Source organism: Alligator mississippiensis, chromosome 7 (genome assembly GCF_030867095.1).
Source record: "Alligator mississippiensis isolate rAllMis1 chromosome 7, rAllMis1, whole genome shotgun sequence".
Lineage (NCBI taxonomy): Eukaryota > Metazoa > Chordata > Crocodylia > Alligatoridae > Alligator > Alligator mississippiensis.
Genome location: NC_081830.1, coordinates 84,374,696 through 84,392,171, shown reverse-complemented (window position 1 = coordinate 84,392,171; position 17,476 = coordinate 84,374,696). Strand labels below are relative to the sequence as shown.

At 42.4% G+C, this 17,476-nt stretch overlaps 1 protein-coding gene and 1 long non-coding RNA gene across 3 annotated transcripts in view; one reads left to right on the top strand and one right to left on the bottom strand.

Moving 5' to 3' along the window:
- LOC102564039 (cytochrome P450 2J5) overlaps positions 1–13,899 on the bottom strand; it is a 38,888-nt gene extending 24,989 nt beyond the window's left edge. The window contains exons 1-2 of one of the 2 annotated variants that reach the window (XM_059731224.1): positions 10,590–13,899; positions 175–271 (exon numbers count right to left, since the gene is read on the bottom strand). In XM_059731224.1, the coding sequence (XP_059587207.1) occupies positions 175–271; positions 10,590–10,852 (360 nt within the window). In that variant the 5' untranslated portion in view covers positions 10,853–13,899. The remainder of the gene's footprint in view (positions 1–174; positions 272–10,589) is intronic. The other variant, XM_059731226.1, reaches the window with a different exon arrangement.
- LOC132251452 (uncharacterized) overlaps positions 1–17,476 on the top strand; it is a 157,774-nt gene that overhangs the window by 23,550 nt on the left and 116,748 nt on the right. The window lies entirely within an intron of this gene.

The window sequence follows — 17,476 nt, the reverse complement described above, 5'->3', positions numbered from 1 at the left end:
GAGGTTTTGTTCATATTACATACAGGATATGATAGATCTGCATTTAAGCATTGAGAGAGACCAGAGAGACTGGCCAGAGGAGGCAAAATGCTGTATTTTCCCTCCAGCTGCAGATATGATACAGCTCCTTCAGAATTAATTATTCATGGCAATAAATATGTAGAGACACAGTACCTTAAGGAGAGTTTCATGGTGAATCTGAAAACCTATTGTCCACAGGTTACCAATTAAAGGGAGCGGTGCTGGTCCAGGAGGAAGTTTGCTTCGGGCCCTTTGAACACACAGAAAATTCCAGACAAAATAAAAAGCAATGAGACCTACAACTATTTGAATTATGGGGATCATTTTCTATCTACTTCATTCCCTGAGCTCTCTCTGTTACGTGATGCCAGACTGAGAGTTATCCTAAGCAGCTAGTAGCTAAGCACTTGTCCACAGACACACCCACCCCAGGCTCACTCTTCTTTACTGGCACACTTTCAATATTGGGCAAGGTGTTGGAGAAAATCAATAATGTTCAATGCAAACAGATTTCAGCTGGTCAGAATTTCCACCCATGATGGTGCAGGAAGAACAGTACTGGGGAGAAGGATAATGAAATGGAAGTTAAGACTACAGCGGAGCCACTTTCCAGATATAGCATAGTGACAGTAAGGGTAGTCCACTAGTTTAGCCTTTGTTCTTGATGTGGAAGATGTGGTTCAGTTCTGTACTCTGACACAGATTCCATGTATGACATTGGACAGATCACTTCTGTAGCTCAGTTACCCCTCTGTATGGTGGGAAAGATGGTCTTTCCAGTAGGGTGTTGTGAAAATAAATATATTAAAGCAGGGCTGTCCAACTAGTGATCACATGCAGCCTGCAAGGAGTTACTGGGTTCCTGCCTGGTCCCTCAGCTCCTGCCTGGCTACTGCCAACCTTATCTCTCTGGCTGCTGCTGCAGCTGGGGTGTCTAAGCTCCCCCCTCCATGAGCTTTCACTTCTGGCTCCTGTCCCAAGGGGGTGGAACGTTTCAGCCCGTGGCATCAGGGTGTGAATAATACATGCCCCCAGCGGCTGGCGGGGCATGGGGGCGGTGGGAGTGTGGCAGCAGGAGCGCAATGGAGGCAAGTGGGAGCTCCTGCAGATGCCGCCAGTGCTGTCAGCGGCGGGGGTGTGGTGACCACCCACAGATGCTGCAGGAGGCATTGGTGGCAGCCAGTGGGGATCACTGACCACTTGCAGATGCCGCCTGTGGTGTCGACAGTGGGGGAGCAGTGGCAAGTGGAGACCGCCCAAAGGTGCCACTGACAGTGTTGGCGGCGCCATTTTGTAGGGGCCATGCTCAGGGGGTGCACGTGCCCGCTCCCCCAACAGTGTGGCCTGTGTGGCATGCAGCCTCTGGCCACTTAGAAGTTAGACAGCCCTACATTAAATGTTGGAAAGTACTTGATGCTACAGTTATGGACACCAGAGATGTATTCTACATAGAACATATTTTAGGCTGTGATTTACTTTTGGTTCTTTTTGAGGTATTAAGCACCCTGTATGGGCTATACGATTAGCCGTTTTACAGTGAAGAAGTTTTTGGATGTGTTACACTATAGACTGGTTAATATAAGAATGAGGAAAGATTGATGGAACCATAAACAATGAGTCTAGTAAGTAATTAATTCATGTTTATAAAAGGTCTTGTGGTCTCAGATGGTTTATAAAACGTCCCTCTTAAAAGACAACCTATGCAAAAGGGTCCATCCTCAGTAGTCGTATCTCCATCCTTGTCATTTCCCCAATCAGCTAGCACTGATCACCATCCTCCGAGTTAAACTTAATCTATAATGAACTGCTTCACTCAGAAATCCTGGCAGCAGACAGCAGCCACCACAGGAAACTGCCAGGACACATGTAGAGCTCCTGCCATGTCTGCATGGCTCTGCTTCATAGATCCATTGATTGTAAGGCTAGAAGGGACCTCAGAAGATCATCGAGTCCAGCCCCCTGCACCAAGCAGGAAAGATAACTGGGGGTCAGGCGACCCCAGCAAGGTGAGTGTCTAGGGTCGGTGATTGCACCACCTCTGGAGGGAGCTTATTCCAGTCTGGACACCCTGATTATGAAGAAGTTTCCCCTAATGTTGAGCCTGAATCGATCTTCCAGGAGTTTGTGGCCATTACTCCTGGTTTTCCCCTCAGGTGCCCTGGTGAACAGTTGCTCACTCAGCCCTTGATGTACTCCCCTAGTGTAGCAGTCTCAACCTCTGGGGCTTCCAGCCACTCACCCCAGTATTGATGCCAACAGAGCAGGGTACGCCCTTGAGATGAAAACAATTATTAAATACTACTTAGGGTTTGGTTGCCCGAGTAAGTTACTTCAGACTGTGTATGGTCCTGATTTTTACAAAAAATGCCTCCACGTGACGCATACTATTGAATCTCTGTATATCAGGAAATACTACCTCTATTTCAATCCAGTGAAATTAAATATTAGGGCAAGAAACCTTGAAGCAAACCTTGGAGAACCCCAATTTACTATATTAATCCATCAACTACTTTCCAAAGTGCTGTTTTTGATAAAAAGATTATAGAGTCCAGAGGCAAATCTGAAAAAAATGACAAAGTGATTTATTGGAAATATTAATTCAATTTTCAAAAAGTCAGAATTGTTTCCTAACTGGGCAGTATCCATTCAAATCAGATAATCTCCATATCTCACCTGCCAGTTCTTTGCAGGATGATGTTACACAATATATGTTGCCTCTCCAAAACAAACTCTTATTAGGTAATAAATTATCTTTAGATTACAACACTATTAACTTCCATTATTATTTCTTATTTATTGAATTTTGCCCTTGAAAAAAAAAGTGGGAAGGTGTGCTCCGTGCTCCAATATGCTCCCCGCTTCTGAATGAAACAAGTAATACAGTTCACAGACATATGTAGCTGGTGATAACCATAACCATGTTTCTAAGTATCTTTTAAAATGTTGTTTAATTACAAAGTAGGGTTAAAATGGTTTTTACATTTTTTTTACCTTTACAGAGGTCAGGGCAAATTTTCCTATTCCATATGCTCACACAGCAAACATACCCAACCCCCCACCATTCTGTCATGCATATCTCCCAATTTTAGACAGTATACCAGGGACAGTACACCATTGGTAAAATACTGGTTGGAGTCTTAGATTTATAGAAAATTGGTTCCTTTTCAAATTCTTCCAGAAGTTAAATTAAAATAATTCCTTATACTATCATCTTCATAATGTTATTTGATTTCCTGCTGTGATAATTTAGTAGTTTGCAAATTTGAAGCCACTGATTTAATTATTCACTTCTGAAGATACCTTATTTGATCATTGTATTCACTAATTAATTTGGTGACATTTTAGAAAATTAAATCTGTAAAATGTTTACTGACATGTCTATTTGTTATGGATTTTTAATATAAATAATAGGCATACAGAATACAATACATTGTGTTAGATTGCCACAGAAGTGACAGATTCTGAGGTCCTGGGTAATTTTCAAGTCACTTGTCTCAGATGCCAAATTAATATTCAACTCCCTCACAAGTCTGTGATGTTATTTGAAAAAAGAAAAAAAAAAGGCCTATTGGTAATAGCCAGTTAAGATGTCCATTTTCTCAAGAAAACACTCCAGTCCTTATCACTTCACCATATTATACACCAGACTACACTTACTATATAATTATGTTGATTCTAGTGCCATCTTCCCTTCCTCATCCTCTTGTTAGTATCTTTTTTCTCCTTGGCAAGGTATGTCTAATGTTCTTGATAAACTCCCCAGTACAGGAGTTCTTGTGTTTGGCAGTCTTGCCTAGGTTTGGATGCAGCTAGAATAACAATTAATATAAAAGCAGAAATATGTGCTTTGTGCTCACCATCTTACCAATACTGCCCCCAAATAGGAATATGCAATCACTATATTTAATGAACTGGTAGAAGGTTTCTTCCTCAATAGAGAATCAATGTCCAGACACCATACCATAAATCACATTTGTGACTGAATAAATTATTAAGAAAGAAAGGTCCTACATAAACACTGACTGATGAGCGCTGACAACATACAGATATCTTCATAAATGATATGTTTCATTTCAGCTTTTAGGACAAATTGTATAGGCTGCACATGCAGGGAGTCTGTCTGAAAGGTTGTACTAATCTATTATAGGCTTGAAAACTGAATTCCCCTGTTTATATATTTCCTTCATGGACCATGGAGAAACCAGGATTACTTACGTTGTCCTCAGCATACTTATAGCAACTGAACAACGACTCTGATCAAGATTCATATTTCAAGGCCTGAGTTGGCCATATTCAGGGTTTAGGAAGGATTTTTTCCCTGTGGTATTCCCAGATTTGAAATAATTAGCCTTATTTTAGCCCTAATCAGTTCTTTTTCATGCCCCCTGGCTCCCACTCCTGGCTTGTGACCATCTAGCACTGAGCCCCAACTGCCCACATCTCAGTCACTCTCTGACTCAAAAAGTCCCTATTTAGAGATTTTGTTTGTGTTTATAAAACGAATAGAAAGCAGGATTTTAAAATCTTGGGATGCAGTTCTCAAAACTGTGTATAGCCCTAAAACATGTCCAGAATAATTCAACAGCTGGGAAGACATCACGAATGACACTGGTTACATTTCAGGGCCTAGAAAAAAGAACAGCAAAAGTGTAGGGCTTTGGCCTGAAACCCTGCAGGCAGGAACAGCCTTTAATGGTTTCAAACCCACTGTAGTAGCTGAATATGAATATTGGGTAACATTAATATAATGTAAGAAAAGTGCCTGGAATTCTGATGAGGACAGTGCCACTTGTTGGAAAGCAACAAATTGATTGCTTGGGAGAGTCCACAAGGTATTCAATACCTGTTACAAACAATCAATTGTCGTAATTAATTGTTTGCTCTTACTGTTCAGGCTTCTCCATTGTAGTGATTGATTGTTTCACAAATTAGAAAAGTTACTCCTATCATTATTTTAAGCATTTGGATCTGCATTCAAATTAGGGAAAAGCCAAGCTATGAGGAGACAGGTACTTTAGCTAATTTAATGTGTTCAGTTTTTTTCTGACTAGTTTATATGAAAAGAAAATGTTATGTTTCTTTTCTTTACATGTTTCCCAGAGGAAGGGGTTTTTGGCCAGCCAGAAACATCTTTAGAGTGGACCATCAGGCCATCTTTCACTGCTTAGAAGCCATTAAATATGATCACAGGAATATGCCCTATCCACAGTCAGATGTTCCCACAGATCTGTGCTAACTGAAGACATCATCAATGGCTGAAAATCATGGGCCAGGAAAACTTGCACTTAGTGAACCAAAAGCCCAAACTGCCTCAAGATACTGCCTTGGGGAACTCTGTAGAAATTTCTGCAGTTAACCCCAAAACAGGTTGAAAAATTAGCTAAAGTTAAAAAGCTTGTTATCCAATTAGGAGCCAAGCCCGTTCTGTCATTCAGCAGAATGTTTCAGGAACTCTGTCAGGTGGATGCTCTTTAAATGTCTTGTATGAAATCAAATTAGACTGATTTATAGGTGAATTTTACTTCACAGAGTTATCCCTAGAAATAAAAATACTCTTGCTTCCCAAAGAGGGAGGTGGTTTTATACAGTTTCGCTTCTAATACCTTTTGGACATCCAAGCTAGCTAATTGAGAGCAAGCTCAGACGTCTTTTATACTACACTTCAGTGAAGAGTATCCTAAACAGCTATTTAGTCACTTTTGCCTCCCCCTCTGCAGTAATTTCAGAAATTGGTGCGTGACTAAAATCTTTGTATCTTGCATTGCAGTTTCGTCCCCTGCCTGATTTTGAAGCAAGATCATGATTTTATGTGAGTGGTGTCATAGCTTCTTACCATGGAAATGAATGCAGTGCCGCATACTTAATGGGTGTGTCTACACATTCATTAATGCGCAGTAGTTACTGTGCATTTAGTTTAGTACTTCCTTAATGAAGTACTAAACTAGATGCACAGTAACTACAGTTAATGTGCAGTAGCACCAGTGTATGGTTTTTTTGTGATACTTACTGCGTAGTAGCCCAATAATATTGCGCAGTAGCATGCTAGCATGGTTTTTGTCCGGCACACTATTGCACAGTGTTATTAGGCTACTGTGCAGTAAGTGTCTTGTGTAGATGCACCCACAGAGGAAGAGTGAACTTGATGAAGGATTGGATGGGAAGGGATGATGGGCTTTGAGAGGGCAGTGCTCTCACTGAAACATAAATGTCTTAGGTAAGAATAAATAGGGCAAGAAAAAAAATGATGTGACACAGCTGACAGTCTAATAGGCTGAAATGTTTAGGGTACAGTCCATACTTATCACCTGCAGGTCCAGGTGACCTGATTGGACCTCACAAGACCTCATCACCTCTAAATATCATGCTACTTAGTAGTTAAGCAAAACTTAGGAGCCTACCTTTCAGCTGCTTACATTTGCAAGAATGGGCTCTAGGTTTAATCTTATCCATTATTTCTTCCATTGTGAAAATCCCTCTTTTAAGAGTCATTTTTTGGGAAAAAATTGTACTCAAAAAGTTTTACATGTGGTATATAGAAGGGAAATAATTGACTACTTGCTAGTTTTCCAGTTGAACCCCTCAAAATTTACCCCTGCCAGTTATTTTTTTTACATGACAGGGGACTATGTAGGCAGCCCCAAAGGAAAGGGACTTTATTCAGTGCAGAGTGAATAAACGAATACCTTAACAGTAAAATAATATAAAAATAAAAAAGGCATACATTTTTATCAATATTTTATTTTTCTTCCCTCCTGGAGTAACAATGTACAATAATAGCAGATTTGCTTCTTTCAAGGGAAACTTACACAACACTTCCCACAGACGAGCCTACGAGCTCCATTTCATCAACCTGCTGGATACTAGAGATCAGGGACTAAACATAGACATTGGATTATTGATACATTACAATCTGCCTGGCAACTGACTCCCCAGCCCAGCCCAGCCCAGCCCAGCCCCTGGCTTGTTTGCTTTTCATTCCTTCCAGGAAGAGCACACACCAACTGCTGAAGCTTCCTTAGCCTGACGAAGGGTTTTTGAACCCGAAAGCTTGCTTAATAACTATTCTCCAACCATTTGGGTTGGTCTAATAAAAGATATCAAATTCACCCAAGGAACCTTGTCTGCCTATGTCCTTAGACCAACACGGCTACAACCTAAACCCTTGTTTCTAGTTTGCATTTAAGATTTAGCTTAAATAGGAAAGATGTTATTAGATAAAATGGTGGGAAAGTTGGAGAGGCCTTTTTAGTTTTGGAGGCCTTTGAGAACCAATTTAAACCAGCTTTTAATGTTCTTGGAAGGGGTTCAGCAGAAAAGATTCAAAACTAAAAAAGGTTTGGTTCCTAATAGAGAAGATTTTCTTATTTCTGTCTGGCTTACTCTCTGTGCCCCTCAAGCACAAGGACAGTGAAGTCAGAGATGTTGTTCTTTGTAAAATGTTCTCCCTCTGGTGATGTCCTTTATCATTTAGTTCGTTCTGACACACAGGCACTGTTTGATTTCACTCACATAGTTTCAATGAGAACAATCAGTGCACTGGGTGACATATATCACACTATCATAGACATGTATAGGATCCATAGATTATTTCAGTACTAATAACTAATAGCTGCCTTTACCTATCAAGGGTTGTTGGTTGTAGCCATGTTGGTCTAAGGACATGGGCAGACAAGGTTCTTTGGGCTGATATGATATCTTTTATTAGACCAACTAAATAGCTGGAAAAATTGTTCTTTGCAAACTGTCGAGCACAAACACTCTTCTTCAGGCATACTCTTCAGCAGACTCTCGCCTGAAGAAGGGTATATATGTGCCCCAAAACTTGCAAACAACAATTTCCCTAGCTATTTAGTTGGTCTAATGAAAGATATCACATCTACCTAAAGAACCGTGTCTGCCTATTTACGTATCAAGGACACTCCAGCATTGAAAGAGATTTCATCTTGGAATGAGCCACCCAGATACTTTGCCTTAACCAACAATACAGACGATGCCCATACATCAAGTGCGCCCCCCTGGTTGTTGTATACAATCAAGTACTGGAAACTTTAAGAAGGATCATCAAACCATATACACCCTATACTTGAAGAGGCCCACACTTTGAGAGAAATATTCTCCCCCTCCCCTCTGGTTTTTGTCACAACCAAATTAAGTAGTGCCCATGTCACAAACAAGTAAAACCATTCAAAACAGTTTTTTTCTACACTAGGTTAACTAAGAGTTAACAATAATGATAGTAACCGCTTTTTTGCTGCGCATGTCAAAAAAAAATTTATGACTGCGACACCAACATAAAATAGAACTTAGCCTTCTGTGCTATACATAAATCATTATAACTGGTCAGAGAAAACAGGGAGTAGCCCTATAAAATAACACCCTAGCGAAGACCGCTAGATAATTGGCAATTCTAATTAAATTTATGACGTGGTGAAAACCAATTGGCTATTACACAAATAAAACCCGTCTTCACTTCTGTGAAGAATGGGAGACCTCCGCACACACACCTAAAAAACCTCTGAACGTATGCGTGAGAGTAACTGACAAATTGATCACTTGTCAGTTTTTCCCGTCTCGACCCAATCAGATGTAAATCAACGACCTGCCGGCCTGACTTTTCTTCCTTTTCTGCTCGACCACCGAACTCTTATGCAGACCGACCTACGACCTACGAACCTTAAGCTGTAACTAACCAAGTATCTTTGACCTCCGTCTTTCACCACCTTGACGGTGTGAGTAAATAATCTTGCTTTACAACCGATAAGCGTCCGCCTAATTAATTCCACTCCAAGCGTCACAAATACCCGCCTAACAGACCCTTAACTGCCTGGGTGGGAGTCAGGGACAGCTGCTGGCTGGCTGCCCTGGGTCCCGACAGTTTTCAGGTAATTCATGATTAGGAGCAAACACCCCATCCTGCTGATCAGTGAACAAGTGGAACATTACTCATCCAAAATAGGAAATGCAAAATCTTTCAACACATCCCAACCATCACCATAATCAACATACCCCCAACCATCAGAGCAATTGAATTCTGCAGCATTGCTTTTTATCAGACAAACTGAATGCTGTGCTTTTTTTATCTAACATATCCTGCTAAGTGCATTTTACATCTGTTTTCTAATCTGTAACTTGCTGCCAGGTAATTGCTACCAGGTCTGGATGTGGATTTCTTGCCTCTCCTTATCTAATACTCTGGCACGTGATTTTCTGAGACACTTGTGCTTATCTCCCTGCATTTGAATGACAAAGGATTGGTGCCAGGGCTTTCTTGGGCATCATTTTGATGGCTCTTCCTGGGTGTCCAGGACCAACGCTTGCTGCCAGCTTCCCATCATGCTCTAGCAGGGAGAAAAGATCCAATCTGTAGCACTTCAGAGTTGTTCCTGTTTCATGTTCCTTCTTGGGTCATCTTTTCATATAGTTTAGATGGATTTTTAGAGCTATAGTGCCATGCATCCCTTAACTCTTTATAATACTACTCAGGCACTTGAAGATCTACAAACATTGTGTTTATCCATGCCCTGATGCACTCTTGGCTCTAGAGTTTTCCCCTGAGATGAACCTGAAATAATAATCTGTGTAATGTGTGTATGCATGTATGCATGTATTTATATTTTGGTTTTTTAGTAAGCTCTGTTGGGTATTGGAAAGTTGGAAAGGAACCTGTACTGTGTTTGGAAAGGCTTACCTTTAGGGTGGTGCAGGTTTTTTTCTCCTGAGGTACTTTGAATTATTTGTGCTAGTTCACACTTGTATCTTTTGGACAGAGAAGATGGTGTTTGCCTAACACTGACCAGTTCTGAAGGCAGCCTGAATGCCAAGCTGTAGATAAGCTGAAAAAAAGGAACTTGCTCATCTTGCTTAGCCAGTTGTCGTGTGACAGAGACTCTGTCCAAATCAGGTTCACTTGACTTTTCATTTGAGCGTATGAACTATCAGTAGTCTTTATTGCACTTTACCTTAAGTCTGCTTTTTTATGTTCTTTTAAGAAGGTACTTTGTTACTGTGTGAGAGGAGCCAGAGCAAACTGTTAGTGTGTGAGAGGAGCCAGAGCAAACTGTTAGTGTGTGAGAGGAGCCAGAGCAAACAATTTTTAGGATTCCTTGAATAAAGATTTGTCTATGAATGCAGGGAGCTGGACTTGATGGCCCAGGGGTTAACAGACTCCCTTGCTGTAATAAAAAAGTTAAGACTTTTCTAATGGAAGGACAAAGGAGGACAAAAGCTGACAGCTGGTTAATAATTACCCTGATGTGTTGCACTGTAAACCTTATTTGGCTTTTGTTCACCCAGTTCCCACCCCACGCTAGGGTTGACAAGGGAGAGAATTCACTACAGGCTGTTTCTTTGTACCCAGTGTTTATTCAGACTGTTGGTAGCATCGTGTGTCAGGCCCTGTCTACACAAGCGTGGACATTTGTTTCCTTGGGAACAAGCAGCATCAGGACATGATGTGCTAGCTGTCCCTGTGGAACGCCTATGCCAGGTGCCCTCTGGTGGGTGGCAAGTTACCCCAGGGGCAGTAGGGGAGGCTGGGGCCAGCACTGTGCTGGACCCAGAAGCCTTACCTGGAGTCCTGGGGGCCTCCTGGGGATGCAGCAGCGGCGATCCTGCGACTTGGAGCCTGGCTGGCACCTGGAGCATGGCTCTGTCCAGCCGGGCTCTGGTTTGGGGCTTTTTTTTTTTTTTTTGCATGGTGCTTTTGACCCCAGGATCTCCCAGAGTCAAAAAAGCCCACCGTGTGGTTACCTTGCAGTGTGAACACCTGAATGTGCAGTGTGAGGTGCCACAGATGTGTCTGCAGCGCCACATACTGCACAGCCTCACTCATCTGAACGCAGCCTGAAAGTCCAGCATATAAATGGCATTTTCAGCTCTGAACTCTGCTGAACTCAGCTTTGCCCTTCCAGCCTGTCCGCATAGTTACTTCATAAAGGGAAACCATCACTGCCAATTGCATAATTGCATTTCATTTTTGTGTTATATTCTCTGAATCTCCTGTAGAGTCCTTGCTAGCTCAGCCCTTTGCTATTGAACTGTGAGTTGCACTGAACTTTTTTTAACATGAATAAATGGGGACGATTTTTTTATTACAGCTCAGCTAATTTACCTCTTTCTGTGTGTCCACATTTGTTTCACTTCACAACTCCCTGAATAAATTAGATTAATTTCAAACAATGAGAGTCCATTCTAGGCAGGTATATTTGGGGGTTCATATGAAGGGAGGAAAGTGATTCACCTGCACATGTTCAGAATGGTGAAGGACCCAAACTTGTTTTTTTGGCAGGTAAAATTTGCATTCAAATCAGGACTTGTACTTCCAATCATTTGAATTGCAACACAGGTTCACTTGGCCTTAGTACTCTATACTTAGCCTTACTACTCTGGATTAAGATTTCAAAACACTTTTTCAGCCTTTAAATTTAACAACTCCTACACTCTACTAATTATTCAGTAGTAGGTAATCTCTGAACCGTTTCAGATTTCTCAATATCTTCCTTATAATACAGCACCTAGAAATGAACTCCATATCCCATGTACAGTGACATGGCTTCTTGTTTTGTGGTGGCTCCTCTGCATATGCACCATAAAACTGGATTTTTTTTTTATCAGTGTATTGTCCATACTATCTCATGAGGAAAAAAGGTTAATATTCTGGTAAGTTTGTTCTATTTTATTTTTAGGGAAAAATACATTTCAGACATAGTTGTAAATATAATCAAATACTATAAAATCTACTCTGTGATTAGCTGGGATGGTAAATGGTCTGCCTAGGTAGCAAAGATTTGGACTTCTGAACATCCACTAATGGATTGCTTTTTTATTCTTATTTTTGAGAAGGTGGTATGGCCACCTGAAATGTTAATCCAAGAAAGCTTGGCAAACAACCAATTGCTGTAAGTTATCTGCAGTTGTTTTAAAGTGGGTCCATTTCGAATAAAATCTCATTGGCTATTGCTAACCCTTCCTCTGGGAAGGTTCTCAGCTGTGCTTTTCCAGATGTCTCTCACCTGTCAGCATCCCAGCTTAATGGATATGTGACACCACTAGTAAAGATAGTTAGGAAGAGTTAGAGATGGTCTACAGCAGTGTTTCCACAAGTCTGTTAGCTTATGCCCCACTGTCGCAGGGCCAGGCACTCCAGATCTCCTCAACTTCAGTTGCTATTGCGTATTTCCTTAGTCACCAACTGCTGCTGGTGAGTGGAATTGACTGCTGAAGTAAAGGGGCCGGTAGGTGGAATTGGCTGCCATGATTCACACGTGCCTATCCCCCTACTTACTTTTTCTTCACTATTTAGTATTTTGTAAACCCTTATCATGTCTCCCCTCAAGCATGTCAGTTTTATATCTGTTACACATCTCCACAAGATAATCCATGTCTCACTTATCTCAATGCTGAAATCTTGCAAGGTGCTTACCTAGAGATAGCCTTGAAGGCCACTTGAATACACTAGCCTTTTAGATAGACAATACCACATCACACTTCTGCTTTACACTCTTCACCGGCTGTCAGATCTGTTACTGTGAGGTGTGGTCAGGGGAGGTGGACATCTTATAACTACTAACACTGAAACAGTTACAAGCAATTGTAGCAAAACTGGATGATTAGTCTTTTCTACTACTAGTCTTTTCTACGTAATTAGTTATGACTCCTAATAGATGCATAACTATATCACTGTTACATAAATAAAAATGGCATGTCTGGTATAAAATATTTAATAAGGATCACTTTGTAGCAGTAAACAATATCACAATTGCCAACCTTAGATTACACACTCTTTTGTCATGGACTGTGGTTTGTTATGTATCTGTAGAGCACCCAGCTCTACAACTGAACTCCTTGGCATAGCAACCTTAACGCTAGTTCTTCAGTAAGTTGCAGTGAGTAAGTTCCTAGAATCTGAAAAATGTACATGGATAACTTCTTACTCAGTACTAAATGTGTGCTAAACAAAAATCACAATTCATTCCCCCTGCATATTCTGTAGTCATCTCTATAGTGCTGATACCCACTTTGGTGAGTTCTGAACCAGAGTGAAGTCAATAAAACTCTTCAGTTCAACTGCTGTTGACCTACTCCCTGCATGGTCTTTGATTTATTTGCCAACAAACTAATCAACCCAAACCCCCACCACATGGCAGAAATTCACAGCAAGACAATACTTTCTTCAGAATCCCTGAGAGATGGTTCATAAAGTAGGGGAAAGCACCCCACAACTGTGCAAATGACTTAAGGGAAAATCTTCAGAGTTATAAATTTACTATAAACCTGCTGGATGGCTGAAGTGTCCAGGCCAGGAACCCCTCCAAAGGATTCAGTGAATTAATTGCCGTTATCCATACAGAAGTTGATTCTTCTTCTCTCAGTCATTAATTAAAAAGTCCACAGTATCTGCACTTCTGTTTGTACATGTTTTCCTAATATGTCTAGTTACTTTCATATCTGCTCCTTGTTCCCAATTCTGTTTATGCATTTTGATTATAAGGTAATTTGATAAAATGCTCAAACAGTCTTAGATAAAGGGACCAGAGCCCAGGGTTCCCTTTCTTTCAGAGAAGAAACAGAATTGGCAGAGAAAGATAGTAGCTCATTTCACTTAACAGAAGAATCCCTTCATACAAAATATCAGCGGTCATCCTTAATGGGGTTATATATGCCATAAGTACATACGAAATAAATGGTAGGGCTGTGCAATGCTTCGGACCATGCTTTGGATCCGGAGAAGCTTCAGACGCTTCAGCATCCAAAGCAGCATGTCCAGATCGAAGCGCTGGCTTCGTTAGGCTTTCCGAAGCAGTTCAGAAAAGCTTTGGAGCCACTTTGGAGATCTGGCCATAGGGTATAATTGGTAATCAATGAAAGATCTATAACTTTGTTGTTTTTTGTCTGATTTGGATGAAACTTGCAGGGGTGGTAGCCTCTGCTGAGAGCATGAAGCCTGCCAAGATTCAAGAAGATCGGTGCAGGGGCTTGGGCAGAACTGCACCCCAAATTCTTGAAAGAAAACTTGTGTCACATGTATGTGTTACAACACAGGGGGGTGAAAACTGCAGGGTGGTGGCCCCTGGTGAGGCCACAAAGCCTGCCAAGTTTCAAGGAGATAAGTGCAGGGCTTTGGGGGAAACTGCACCTCAAGCTGCTGACAGGATAAACTCGTGACATGGGTGACACTGTGTGTGTTAAGGCGCAGCAGGGTGAAAGCTGCAGGGATGGTGGCCCGTGCTGCGGCCACAAAGCCTGCCAGCTGTCAAGGAGGTAGGTGCAGGGGGGCTCTGGGGCCCTGCACCTCTAGCTGCTGACAGGCAAAACTCGTGACATGGGTGCTTGTGCAACTGTGTCTGTCTGGGGGGGGGACTACTGCAGGCCTGGCTGCTAAGCTACTGTGTTACCAGTCAATCATGATTCACTCAGGGACCAGCTCAATACACAGTTGCTACCTAATGTAACCAATTAACACCTACAAAACCACAGACTAAGGGGCAGAAATAATCAATACAATCAACTGCTCCAAGACAGAGACTGTGAGTTGCACGAGCACCCATGTCATGAGTTTTGCCTGCCAGCAGCTAGAGGTGCAGGGCCCTAGAACCCCTCTGCACCGATCTCCTCAACAGCTGACAGGCGTCGTGGCCTCAGCAGGGGCCACCATCCCTGCAGCTTTCACCCTGCTGTGCTTTAACACACACAGTGTCACCCATGTCACGAGTTTTGCCTGTCAGCAGCTTGAGGTGCAGTTCCCCCCAAACCTCTGCACTGATCTTCTTGAAACTTGGCAGGCTTTGTGGCCTCACCACGCACTACCACCTCTGCAGTTTTCACCCCACTGTGGTGTAACACATACATGTGACATGAGTTTTGCTTTCAAGAATTTGGGGTGCAGTTCCCCCCAAACCCTTGCATCTATCTCTTTGAAACTTGGCAGGCTTTGTGGCCTCAGCAGAGACTACTTACCACCCCTGCAAGTTTCATCTAAATCAGACAAAAAACAACAAAAGTTATTGATATTTCATTGGTTTCCCATTATACCCTATGGCCGGATCTCTGAGGCGGCTCTGAAGCTCCGGAGCCACTTCAGCCGGGTCAAAGGGGGAACCCAATCCAGAGCTCCAGATCAGATCCCTGGCATCCAAAGCGGCCAGATCGAATAGCTGCCTACTCACACAGGCCTAATAAATGGTCCTAATCCTTACAGTTTGAGTCATTCATAATCTACCTTGAGGGAGCTGTAGTAATTCAGTGGTAGATAGCTGGGCATTTATTTTTACAAGATTCTGTTGTGCTCTAGATTATATTTTATGCTTCAGGACAAACAACTTCAAGCATGTCTTTGCAATGTAAACCATATACTCCTTTGGGAGTGGCATGGTAAAAAAAAGTGGTGCAAGTGGGAGAAGACAAGGAAAGAAACACAAAGGCTAGGGTAATACATTTTTGTAAAAGGTAGAGTATAAAATGGGATGAGACCATGTCAAAGCTATAGGGTATGTAGAATTCTATATGGCCTCAAATCGTATCTGGTATACTGTTTGAGCTGATGATTTTTTTTTTTTTAATAATTGCAAACTCCACAATACTGTTAAAACTCACTTCCCATGCTGACTTCCTGCCCACTACGGGGAGCCTAGAGGTTCTAAGTTAACTTGGGCTGGGCACAGGAAGAGGCAAAGGGCAGGGCAGAGCTCTTGTGCACAGCAGGAGTCAGATATGTGATAGGTCATAGTGCATCTCTCCTTTGAATCAATGCAAGGAAAACAAATATTTAAGTTTTTCCATCAGTGTTATCATGCACGTGCTTGTCAGTATTCCACACTAGGTGCCCTTGCCTTCTCTGCCCTTTTGGCCAACAGTGCCCATTTGACCCAGGTACATGTAAGTAATTGGTACATTTGGCCAACTTACTGGGAAAGAACAAGGGACCTACAATGCAAATATCAAAATCTGTTAGCTCTTTGGCTACCTAACTAAGGCTCTATGGATGGAAGCTGTAACAACTCCTTTTTCCATGGATTTTACGCAGAAGTGGCACACACATCAGTGGTTTATGTGTGAGCCTGAGTAGTCATGCACCCTGTCTCATGTGTATAAATAGGCTTCCAGCTCCTCACTAGTCCTGACTTTGAGATCTACTTCCTCATGCCTGCACTGCACTATCTTTCTTTTAGTCAAATGACTATAGTTGTTCTCATCTTTACCGTAGTCATTACAGTCATCGCCATAATTTATTTTCCTTGAGTTGTCTTTCAGTGCTTCATCAGGAATCAACATCATCGTCCTTTTCTGGCCCTAAGCCTTAAAGAAATGAGGATGAAAATCTCCCAAAGTCCTTCTTGGGATAGGAATCCTCTTGCCTGGAATGAATGGAACTGAAAAAATGCAGGGACAGGAGGGGGGGAAGCAAGCAGCTTGAAGGGTCACACAGTGGGTGAAGATGGAGAGAATAAGAGGGTTATATAGATGCAGAATGAGAAGGGGTAGGATTCTAGAATGACATGTGGAAAACAGGTTGAGCTGGAGGGAGGGAAAGCAGGGAAGGAAATAGGGTATTGATTGGCAAAAAAAGGGAAGAAAGGGACAGGCAGACTGTGGACAGAGAGGCTAAAGGGACTTTAAGCAGTAGACATGCTCTTCTTCAGGACATTGAATGGAACCCAGGAGCCCCAAGATCTTATCTTCCTCTGTTGTCAGCAGATAGCTATGAAGCCCAGTAGCAAAACTAGTGCCTCATGCCACTTAAAGACCTGATCTACACAGAAAATAGTAGACTGCTGCTGCTATTGGTTAGTACATTAGCTCAAAAAATCCCATGTGTCTTGGTGACACAATGTGGGATACAAATATGGTTCCCCTTAATAGAAAATTATTTTTTCCCCCCAGTTCTTTAATCAAGACATTTTTAAACAAGGTGGAAATGCCAGATTAAGTTTGGTCTGACATTGGAATTATGGGGCATGTGTAGATGAAACAGGGACCCTAAATTGAAGCAGTGGGTTTTTAAAAACACTGCTTCAATTTAGGACCCTTTAAACCCCCATGTCATGCACACACCTGAACTTACCTGGCTCTCCGGAAGCAGGGAGGGGAGGGGAGAGCGAGCTGCTGGTGGATGGAGCTGTTCATGGGGGTGCTTCCCTCTGTGGGTGGCGCCCACCTGCAGGCACCTGGCTTGGATGGTCCCAGGGGGTACTGCAGCCATGGAGGGAAGCACCAGGCCCCTGCGCAGCTCAGGCAGGCAGGATCCAGGGTGTGGAGGGAGAAATCAAGCTTGTCACTTTTTTTTTTCTTGGGTGGAGCCTGCCTTCCTGGGCTGCTGCCAGGCTGCCTGCACAGGCTTCCTGCAGAGCTCCTGAGCTGCATGGAGCCCGGTGCTGTGCTCTAAGGCTGTAGGGCAGCAAACTAAAACTCTTTGGAGGAGCTTTAGTTTCCTGCGCCCCAAGTCATTTAAGGTGCATTA